This window comes from Pagrus major, chromosome 11, assembly GCF_040436345.1.
Source record: "Pagrus major chromosome 11, Pma_NU_1.0".
Classification (NCBI taxonomy): Eukaryota; Metazoa; Chordata; class Actinopteri; order Spariformes; family Sparidae; genus Pagrus; species Pagrus major.
Window position 1 is genome coordinate 24758752 of NC_133225.1, and position 12399 is coordinate 24771150.

The 12399-nt window shown below is 37.6% G+C and overlaps 1 protein-coding gene across 1 annotated transcript; it reads left to right on the forward strand.

Annotated features, from left to right (window-relative positions):
- The first annotated feature begins 2648 nt into the window (after positions 1-2648).
- On the forward strand, positions 2649-7647 carry gamt (guanidinoacetate N-methyltransferase). Its single transcript, XM_073476901.1, has 6 exons — positions 2649-2906; positions 4963-5108; positions 5230-5293; positions 5558-5625; positions 5843-5953; positions 7381-7647. Exons 1-6 carry the CDS (start codon positions 2729-2731, stop codon positions 7519-7521), a joined length of 708 nt encoding a protein of 235 aa, XP_073333002.1. The 5' UTR covers positions 2649-2728; the 3' UTR covers positions 7522-7647.
- Positions 7648-12399: the final 4752 nt, after the last annotated feature.

Consider the following 12399-nt stretch of genomic DNA (forward strand, 5'->3'; position numbering starts at 1 on the left):
ATAAAAAGCTAAATGAAATATGATCCTAAAGCTTCAGTTTCCGTTCAAAGTACCTCAAACTTTTAGTCTCAGGAGCAAATTTTCAAGGAACTAAGGCTATGTTCACACTGCAGGAAAATCAGATTTGTTTCTCAAAACACATCTGACGAACGGAGTATTTGCAACATTATTTGTAAGTGATCAGATCAAATTTTAGTGCATGAGTGGCTGTAGTTACGAAATAGGCGTTAGTCACTACGTACGCTGAAACGCAGCTCTCCAACATAGAAGGATGATAATTGAAGAGCCATCATCTCCCTCTCAAAACAATTAGCTGTCAAGTCACAGAGCAGACAGTATATTTCAGCTTCTGGCAGATGTGTTGTCCTCCATACTACTCTGCTAGTAGCAGCATGGTTCTCCTCAGTCGCTCTGATCCACTTCCTGGACTCTATGTCATCGTTGTGTGTTGTGCTGAGAGTGACACAAAAAACACTTTGAAATCCGATAAGAGCAGCCAGAGCATTCAGACTGAGACTGTCTGTACTATAATCCAATTCATGCCGTTTTTTTTGCTCTCAAGCCGTCCTAAAATCAATCTGGATATACAATAAAACTAATTTGGGCTGGCAGGCTGAACATAGCTTCAGCCTTCAACCCATCATTATCTGCATTTAAACAGCTGTCTAAACACCCACAAAGATTTGGCAAATTAGTCTGCTGGTGATTGAAAAAAGGACAGTGGTTTTTTTTATTATAATTTTTGGCGCAACTACACATAAAAGATCGCCGTTGGTCAAAAAACAGAAACTGGTGGCAAGATTCGACCAATGCAATATTCATCTGCAGTGTATGTAGTTTACATTTTTTTTAAGAAAAAACACCTTCACCAGTCGTGTTTTTAAAAAAAAACAGTAGCAAAAATAATGTCAGTCAAAACAGCTGTGAACTCAACAGGTGCATTTACAAGACAGTTTAGATGTGAAGTGTTAATTATGAACAGCATGTCAGAAACATTTAGAGCAGTAATACAAAACATACTGTCTAATAAAGGCTCTTCTTAAATCACACAAGCTGCTTTAATAATGTTATGCAATAGGAGCAAACGTGAATGAGATCTGGTGCAATGGTTAACTTCAGCTGTATCTTCCAAGGCTCAGAGAGAAGAAACAAAGAAGAGCACTCACTCTGCTGCTCATTCTCGGTACCACACAAGTTATCCACACAGGACTTTTACTCAAAACAGAAAACATGCCTTGAAAAGATGATCCAAACTTCCAGAGCTTTAAAAGGAGCTTTAGCTTAGCATAAACAGTAGTGATTTTTGACACAACAGCCAGTGGATGGCACTCTTACCCTTGTACCATTAGCTTATGCAAAGATCCTGAGTAGCCTAACAATCAGACTATGTAGCCTCTCACTGTGTAATATATAACATGCTATAGTCTTAATTTTCTAAACATTTACATTTGGTATCCTCCAAAAATGGCCGACTTGCTGTTGGATGAAATCAATTCATGAATCTACTATCTAGACCTGAATCGGGCGGCACACGCAGCCTTGCTTCCAATTTTGCCCACTTGCCCCTCACGGTATTGCAAGCAAAGCATTTCCCATGGCCCAAAAAGCATTTTCCCCATAAAGCACTATAACAGGGAGATGTAATTAAACGGGACACCTCGAACTACATACAAGGTCAATCATGACTCTTTCCATTATGAATTTTTGATCCGTGGAGGTTTTAAATTTGTAACACGTTCCTCAAGGCCAGAAAAGCAATTTAAAATTCTGTGACATCATCACAATAAGAAAGTCTACTGCGCATATTCAGTGGGCAACATAACCAGGAAGTTAACCCAGAAGCTAGAGGTTGTTTTGGGATATTTGCCAGGTGAGCAATTCTGATTGGACTGAGTAGGTGGCATCTTTGCATTTAGTATCTATTTCTAATAAAAATCTATGTGTTAATAATCATTCCATATAGGATATATTGGCTATTGTATAAGTCCTCATGCCCCATATAGAGTGGTGTAGTTTGTAGTCCTAAACTGGGAAATCAGTGAGCATTTTTTGCACATTGGTCCCTTCGAGTTTTTTTACTTGGTTTTTGGTTAAATGTCTGAAATAAGGTCTGTGGTTACCACAAGCTTAATTTACATTATTTGTTCTACGACATAAGACATCTTTAAATTTCCCACAATTTAATCATAAAGCGCTTACTTGTCTTAAAAACAGCATTTTAAAGAGACTCCTGTCCTGTCCCATATTGGTTACTCCACTAAAACTTCAGTTGTCCAAAAAGTATTAAAAAATAGTCCTACATAACAGCAACAACAGTGAAACTGCATGTTTTGATCATTGAAAATCTTCATGTCAGGCTTCACTGGGCATAAGACTTGTAAAATGTTGACAATGACAATGAAGCACAGAGGAACTGAATATATTCACTACATAAGGACTACATCATCTGGATTCACAGGATTGACCCATGTTCCTTTAAAACATACCAACCACAGGGAGGAAAGTGAGCCAGTTATTTGACGTGGAGTGAATCCTCTTCTCTCCAGAGGATCTCGGACGGCTCCTCTGGGACTGTTACCTTGTAGTGACCCGGAATGACACTCCCGCCGTGTCAGCACTTCTGAGGCCGATATAAGCCGCAGCTGGCCGCCTCTCACCCTCTTCTGTGTAGAGACACAGTCAGCCAAACCGTTCACCAGAACCACTGCCTCCCCAGCACCACAACAGCATGACCTCCGCCGCTCAGCCCATCTTCTCAAAGGGAGAGGACTGCAAGTCGTCCTGGCACGACGCTAGCGCCGGCTACAATGAGACCGACACACACCTGGAGATCATGGGCAAGCCCGTGATGGAGCGCTGGGAGACCCCGTACATGCACTCTCTGTCGACCGTTGCAGCCTCAAAAGGTAAAACTGGTCGTTCGAGTAAATGTCCGATGAGAGACATCCATTATCGGACGCAGCGCTCTGTTGAATGATGTGTCCGACAATGGACTCCTGAAGTAGCATATTCCCTAGCCCATAATAGCAGTTTTGTTTGGGTGATTTAAAAGTATAAGAACAAGTTAATGCCACCGAGTTTCATGAATTATTGATATGAGTTTTGTAAACAGTTACATGCCCTTCATATGATTCAAAACGTAGCTTGCTGTCAGGTCAACACAAACATTAGCAGATGTTACCAGTAAGCTAAATATTTGCTTCAGTACACAGTTTGCCCTAAAATAGTGAGTGATGTGTTAAAACTTGTAAAGATGTTGTTTAAAAATGGTGAGAGGGCAATAAAAACACATTTTAATCTTACGTTTGTATTCATACAACTTTATTAGTAAAAAAACAACTACAAACAACTACTATAACTACAATGAATATGAATAGATTTCTGATTGATTAACAGAAACCATTCAATGACACACGCAGAATATGACACTGAACCATGCATAATGTTTTATAGGGCATTTTCAACAAGCTATTTGTAGTAACCTGCCTTAACATGATTCTCCAAGAATCCACCACAGTCAATTAAGATTTAGAGTTAAAAATAAGAGTCCTCTGATTCTTGTAAAAATAAATCAAAGTCTTCCAAGAAGTTCTTCCAAGAAGAACAAGTACCAAGTGGATATAAAGTCTTATAGGATTTTAAAAAAAACATTCATAGGAATCCTACGGGATTTTATTGTCACAGATAGTAAAAGACTGATTTCCAATAGGACTGTGGAAATCCTAAGAACCTAAACCCCGTCATGAAGAATTCCTATAGAAATGTATGGGAATCCTAAAGGATTTTATTGGAACCAGAACATTTTTTCTTATAGTATTCATAAAAGATTGAAAGTTGAAAATCCTGTAAGACTTTTTGACAACAAACACAAACACACAACAAAATAGTCCAACTATTTTTTAGGGAAGCTGAAAAGAATCACAAAATATGTGTATTTTTTAAAAATGTGTTTATGAAAGTTTGTGCTGTTTTTAATTTATTTTTTAAAAACTATTTTAAAATGTTGGATAAGGAGTTTTCAGACACGTTAGCCTTTTTGGTTAATGATCTTGAGGACACGTGTGAGAGTGTGAGCAGCATGTTGCTCGGTGCTTTGTGAATACTACGGCAGCTGTTACTCTACTCACGGGAGCCGGCCAACAAGTCTGCAGGGGGACTCAGCTCATCTGCTCTTAGCTTTATGTGAAAATAGACTGATCCACAAGAATGTGCACAGGAAGTGTCTACACAACACTGTACAAATACACATTTCTATTGCACTTGTAGTTTCATTGGGAAACGGAGAAAGTGTGTTTTCTTGCCATGATGTCGATGCATTATTTCTGCAGGTATATCCAAGATACATACTGGTACAGTTTATTTAGATTAATTCCTAAATTACAAGTTGAAATTGATTGAGACAAAACCAATATGCAAACCCCACTCATGAAAAGACACATGGTTTTTGGATGGTTGTCATTTTTCACATTCTAACTGAATATTTTAAAATCAGACATTTCCCGAGGGAAACATGACTTTTTTTCTCTGTTGACTGTTTGTGTCTCACCTGAACTGATTTCAGCTCCGTGCATTTTGCATTGTGGATACAAAAAAATGAATGAAACTAAAATGTGAATATTACCCTGTGCTGCAAGCAACAATAAATAGCCTTCACCCCTCATCTATTTATATACTTCTCTGCAAGTAAATGAAACCCTTTGGCCTTTCGGGCCACCACATGTTCCAGCCAACTGGCTTTCCCGCCACACCTTAAAAGAGGGGCAAAACTTTAACCTTAAACTGTTAAAATCAGAGAATCTATGGCCATGCTAGTCCTATATTATCACTATGTTACTGAGCCCCAACAGCTTGCTTCATCAGAGTTGGGGTTTTACAAGTGGAACCCAAATTTTAATGAGCTTTTTGGTATTTTATTAGTTATTAAACATTGTTGAAATGCATGTCTCTTGTTTTGTCTGGTAGGTGGTCGTGTTCTGGAGATCGGTTTTGGTATGGCCATCGCCGCCACTAAGATGGAGTCTTTCCCCATCGAGGAGCACTGGATCATCGAGTGCAACGACGGCGTCTTCGCCAGACTGGAGAACTGGGCCAAGTCTCAGCCACATAAGGTCAGTAGACCCGACCCAGTATTATCTGCCTGTATAAGTTTATCAGAGATATGTTTGCTTGGAACCTCTAGTTTACTGTCATAGATGCAGATGAGTGAAGTTGGTGTTTATGTCGCTGCAGGTCGTCCCTCTGAAGGGCCTTTGGGAGAACGTCGTCCCCACTCTGCCAGACAACCACTTTGATGGTAAGAAGTCAAACCAGATGTTGGTTACATGTGGAGATGTTCAGTTTTGCTTGAGGTTACAGTTTGATGTGTTTTAAAGAAAATCAGAGCACACAGTTGGTACAAATCATCATAAGGGTCATCAGGGTAAAAAAAACATTACTGCCCCCTGGTTTGGCCACACTTTCTGAAAATCAGTGTGAGGATGGATAATCTATTCAGATCAAATTTCACAACGCATGCAGAAAACTGAATGATTGACTTATTGTGTCTCTCCTCTCCCAGGTATCCTGTATGACACATACCCTCTGTCAGAGGACACATGGCACACTCACCAGTTTGACTTCATTAAGGTATGTAGTGAAAAACCACACAAACTCCTGAGAGGATTAAAATTCTGCAGAAGGATAATCCATGAATACTCGGAATTGTTTGCATGAAAAGTGGATTAAAGATACTGAAAAATAGCATCATAATGGAAATAAATTGTCATCAGTCGTACAGTCTGTTTTCTTTAGGTTATGATCTGACAGGAGCTTGACTTAGAGCTGCGTCTCTGTCTGTCTGCAGGGTCACGCTCACAGGATGCTGAAAACCGGCGGCGTCCTCACCTACTGCAACCTGACCTCTTGGGGCGAGCTGCTCAAGACCAAATACAACAACATTGAGAAGATGTTTGAGGTATGTCTTAGTTATCATCCATGCTCTGCTGAAAGGAGAGGTGGTGTAACATATATGATGGTTCAAACAGTCCAAAACATTTTATGTGTCCCAATTCCACAATACATACAAATTATATCTATGTATATATGTAGGTATTGCATACAGTATGTACTTCATACAAAGCAAACATCATTTGCAAGCCAGCATGCTTTTCTGGCTATTCTGACCCACAATTCTCAGCACAGCGGAAGATAAGTCACATTGACCTAGTCCCCAAGACGGCACAGACAGATGACAGCTCAATGGCTGCATTCCAAATCACACACTTTTTCTTTCAACTTAAAATTTCTTGCTAAAGACTTCAAGATGCAATGTTATGATGAAGTAGTATGTCCCAATTGTATGCATGCAACAGTACGTACTTTGTAAGGACAGCAACACACTTGAAGCTTCTACATATGAGATTTTGAACATCAGTTTAGCAGCAAACAACTACCTGCTATGAATAGATGTAGTGGAATAATGACATCCTGACTAGAGATAGTCTCTCTTCCAATGAGTGCGTTGTGATCCAAGCTTCTCTGCTCTTTGTTTGGTAGTCGGGTTTTCATTATGTGCATGTTGTGCACGTGAGTTACGATGTCACTGATAGCGTATATAGCACCTTTAAAGTAAAAAAAAAAGTTTTTGATTTGGAACGCAGCCTTATTTCTTTTGTGCAGTGCATTATGGGACAATTTTGTTGGTCAATAAAGAGAGCACACAACACACATGCACCGCTGCAGTGCCCACACAGCTCCACCTCCTCCAGAAGTAAATGAACTTAGATGCCGTTGTTGTTGACACACAGTACACAAGCGTTGTTATATTTATCTGTTAATAAAAAATCTAAAATGTTATGCCCTCAATATTGTGTCAGTATTTTCCCCATGTTATCGAATATCGATATTATTCAAGGTATTGTAGTGAAGTTAGAGGATGCAGCTATTGTCATTAATAAGTAAGCTGAAAGTAATTTCAACCACTATTCTTTGTCGAGATCATGATCAGGATGTACATGTTTTAAAGACTTTCATCAGCTGGAGGACATAAGTTAAGGCTGTCTGTTTGATTTCATTGGAGCGTTTTATTGACCTGTGTCATAGTACAATAACAGTGACAGTACAGTTAGAGTACAGTTAATGCATTATCCTACCACATAACAGTAAAATCATTCAGTCACTGATGTGTGGTATTGTACCTGTGACCGATCAACATGTGTTTCAACAGGACAGTTTAGACTTTAGTGTTTATCCATGCAGCAAAGCACCGAGCTGACACCTCGAACAGGCCACATTTGAGTTCAACCTGAATTGGTATGCCGCGATAATTTCAAGGTTAATGATGAACAGGCTTGTAGGAACCTGATAACCTCACACCGACCTCCGTCTGTTAATGATTTTCAGGAAACACAGGTGCCTCATCTGCTCCAAGCCGGCTTCAAGAAGGAGAACATTAGCACCACCACCATGGACATTGCACCGCCCAGCGAATGCAAATACTATTCCTTCAATAAGATGATCACTCCCACCATCATCAAGGAGTAAAGACCGAAGACAGCCTTTTTTTTTTTGGTTCTACCATGACGTGCCTTCTAAAATGACCCATGTGACCTCATCATTCTGTTTATAACACTGTCAGCCATGATTCAATAAATGCATCCAAAGTTACAAGGCTCTTGCATTTATTACACAGTTATCAGCTTTTGATGATACATATAGCAGCAAAAGAATACATAAATCCATTTGATTACCACAGTATGACTTAACTTTGCAGGATATTTGAAATCACATTTCAAATGAACTGTCCAGTGAAAAAACTTTTATAAATCTACAGTTCATCTTGATAAAGAGCTGTTTCTCATCTTCCCTGCTCTTTCAATGTAACTAGCTAGTATGAATGTTTCATATGAGAATAGCCAACTCAATGTGCATCATCCATATGTACAAAATCAACATTCGTTTTATATTTCTAAAAGTTCTGCGTAGTTCCCCATAAAAAAGGCAGAAGAAAACAAAATGAAACTCATCTTCTATATCTGACGGACAACATGTTGAACAACTGACGTATCGTCCAGTTTCAACCAAGAAGCAATATACCAGGTCTCATCTGGCCACATAAAGATCTTTGCTATTAGATAAATTCTATACAAATTCAAGTTTTATAATTCTAAACAGAAGAGCTTTTAGCTGTTCATAAGTCAGAAGTTTGGCTGATTTTGATTCCTGGTTTAATGGGCCAAAAAATGTGAAATGATGAGACTGTGGAATAGTTTGCTTAATTTGTCAGAAAACGGGCTCAATAAGAAAGTTTTTTCATTGGGGTAAATTGCACAACTCTCCATGTGTTACAGAGACTCACGCTGTTATTTTTAGCATGAGCACAATTAGAGGAAAGGTACTTGCTAGATTTTAAGAAAAATGGCCAAATGTAGTGAAGTATGGTGCTGAAGCGTATATTACAGCAAACTTATAAAACAATCGGAGGTCTTTGGTTGCACAGCTGAGAACAGGAATCCTTCCTCTGGCCCTTGAAGTTGGCAGATTTGAAAATATCCAGGAGGACAGGTTGTCTGAATTATGCAAATTAAAAGAAGTTGAGAATGAATCACATTGTCTTCTGTATTGTCCTTATTATGATGAGTTAAGAATTCCTCTATTGAATGAAATGTCTGTTCAAAATCCAGAAATGTTCTTGTGAACGGATGATGACAGAACAGAATGGTTGTTTAATTTTGATGCTTATAAGTCGGCCGACTTTGTTTCTATAGTTAAAAACGTGAGGATGGTTTATTTGTTTAGTGTTATTTGTAGTTTATATGTTGCTGTTCTGGTTTCTCTGGTTGGTACATTGTGCACAATAATAAAATAAAATAATCAGTCGTCTAAATGTACACAGTTTTGGTTTAGTCCATGTATCACCAGTCAGTTGCTCTTTATACTAAGTAAACTCTGATTCTCTAAACATATATAAATATCAACTTTTTCATTGTTAAGAAATAATTCATCATAATACATTTATTTTAGCTTATGTTCTTTTCTAGTGTCGTTTAAATGTCAAATTTCCAGGCTATTTACAGACAAACTTCTGGAGTTGAAGTTTTGGTGTCCAGTATGGTTGTAGCTGCTCTATCTCAGTCCACTGATACATTTTACTCAACACAGCAGCAAATATGCGAGACAGCAGCAGAGAGAAACCACATGAAACTACGACAAATGCATTCACACCCCACTGAGTCTCACCTGTTTCACTCCTTAAATCATCCTGTGTCTTTCTCTGCACGCATATCCCAATTTTAGACCAAGCTGAGTAGATGTATCACTACATGTTGAAATGCTTAGTTTGTCAGGAACTTCAGAAAGTTTAGTCTAAGATTCAGATATCTTCTCCACTCTTAAACACTGCAGGCTCATGTTTCTCCTGTGGGAATTAATGGAAAATCACTCAGCAGCATGCATGTCAGGAGTGTGCCTTTCTAAACTCAGTGTGCAGTTTTTAAATTAAGCAATCAATCAGTCAAACTTTACAGCACCTTTGAAGCAAATTAAAATGCAATTCAAAGGGCTGCACAAGTGATTTAAAATAAATACTGTGATATATTAAGAAAACAGAAAATGATTTAGAGACTAATGCACTCCATGACAGCAATGAAATATGGGTAGTTAAAATAATAAAAGATAAAACAAGCAATAAAAATAACAATAAAATGATATACTACTACTTCTATTACTACTAATAATTATGTTACTAAAAACAGTTAAATGTTGATAAAATTGAATAAAATGTTCTGATCAAATAAAAAGATTTAAATAAGTAGACTAAAACCATGAAATTGTAAGACAGCATGTTTATTTAAGGGAAACATTGCCTCCTAATATGAATGTAAATCTGAGAAGACTGAGCCAGTTAACGGACAAAAATCTTATTTTTACTTGTTTTATGAAACACCAATAAAGTGAGAATTAGACTACTGAATGATGTCGTCAAAATATATAGAAATATTGATTGATTTTGAATATTTGAAACGGTTTCAATACTCATTTTCTGCAGTATCGATACACTGTGCCACTTCCCGCTCTCTGTCTTACTCATACACATTATTTTTAAAGGCTTAATCTGAATAGAAAAACACAAATGTTTCTAAAAAAGTGTTATTCCCTTGTTATATTTATGTATTGATAAAAATAAGACGTGTTATGCCCTCAATGTTGTGTCCAAACGATATCAAACATTGATATCTTTCAAGGGTTTTGTATCAAAGTTGAAAATTCCAGTATCGTAACAACAATACGACTTACAATATGCATAAATGCATAATACACAACATCGTTAATAAGTGTTTAATGTTGAGCTCTCTGCATAAAGAAGGAAAGCAATTTATGGCTGTAGATAACAGTGTGTGTGTTATCTGAACACGTAGGAATAAGTTGCCACCTGGCAAGGACCCATTAATCATTACATGGATGGATGATGCAACACCAGGCTGCAGTCAGGTGGGAAACTACAGCAGCTGGCGGCTCTCAGGTCTGAATCAGGAGCACATGACTCATATTTTAGGATAAGTCAACACTCTCATACAGAAAAATATGAAGAGGCAAAAACAGATCTCACAGCTAAGACGGCGAGAAGTTAATGAATCAATTAGTCAATTTGTAATTTTCAAAGCAACAAATACAAACATCTGCTGCTTTCAGCCACTCAAATGTGAGGATTTGCTTTTGTGTCACATCTGTTAGTACATATCAGAATATCTTTAAAGTTTAACTGCTGCTCGGATAAAACAGGATTTTTCTGGGGAAACAGGTGATAATTTTAAACATTTTATCGATAAAATTGATAAATTGAGTTGAGTTACATTTTAGAAGAAGGCGAAGATTCACCAGCCCGAGTTGTAAGAAGTACCCAAAAGTCACACTTCAGCCTGGCCGATTATTGAAACCAACACTCAGCACTTTTTTGTTGGAGTCAAGTGTATGTTTTTTTTTTTATCTGATGACAGATAAAATAAATCAATTTACAAATGGTCAGCATGCAAACGGCACAGTAACTAAAGTTATCAGATAAATGTAATAATAAAAGTACAATATTTGCCTCCAGAATGTAGAGGAGTGGAAGTATAAAGTAGCAGAAAATGGAAATACACACGTAGATTAAAAACTGGAATATTGACGTCACGCTGACACATATGATGATATCATCTGAATGATTCAGCGCGGATGTTAGGCCTCGTGCATCATTTGTTTATTTGTTCATCTGGTGGCTTTTTCACTAATAATTGAGTAGTTGATAGTAATTGTTCTTTTTGTGCACTTCTTTTTACAGTTATGACTACAGACTGTCTCTCCACCTCCCTACAATTGTATTCTGAGGGGAATTTATTTGCCAACAATGAGAAAAAACACACAGAAAACAAAGTTGGAGCCACGATAATCATGTTGCAAACATCTGATATCGTGACAGCCCTCGTGTGTATTAGAGCCTGATCTTTAACACATGATCATGGCAGATATTATTACCAGATTTGAGCTATTTGAATATATAATGAAGACTATAAAATGGTATTAAGAAAATAAACAAAATGGCTAACTGAGGCCATGCTGGTGGGTTTTTTGTGTCTTTGGAGTGTCACTATAGTTCATAACATCTAAAAAAATCAGCAAATATGAGTCAAATACACGGAATTGTGGGAAAGAAAGTGTTGACACGTTTATTTCTCACCTGTAAAATGTTCCATTTAAATCAAAATTCCTTTTTTAATGTCAATATATTTGGTTTCATGTTAAAATATCAGATTCAATGAGACTAAATGTTCTTTAAAACACAGTAAATTCTGTATATGGTGGATTCTCCTCATTCATCTGTTTCAATGTGTAGATACAGTTTTAAAAGATCAATCTTTACCCAGTATATATATGACTGTCAGCATGACAATGTCTCACTTTAACCTTTCTGGTACTGCACAGTCATCACAGCACGAGAGCAGTTATTCAGAGCAAATTAAGTGTAAGAAGGAATTTTATGTTCTCACTCAAGAACCCTTCAACAGCACAGAGGACTGTAAAAATAATTCTGTTGATTCACACTTAAGATGCATAAAAGCAACTCTGCTTTCTCTCTCTGCATACATAATTATAGCAGCTGACATACATCTCAAGCTGAACACACAAAATACTGATTTTGTTCAGAGATTCGTTATCAGAAATTCAACCCTGGTATATCACTATGTGGGTCTGCATAATGTTTAAGCAGAACATGATGTATTATTGAATAACAGTTAACTAACACACAGTAAAAATTCATTTTGCTTCTAACCACCAGAGTGTGGACACAGTGAAGGTCAGACTCAGTGATCACAGGAGCCACCTAGTGGTTTAAACGTGGCTTCAGTGTCCACAGTGGAAAGAAAGACAAAACAGATGTTCAGA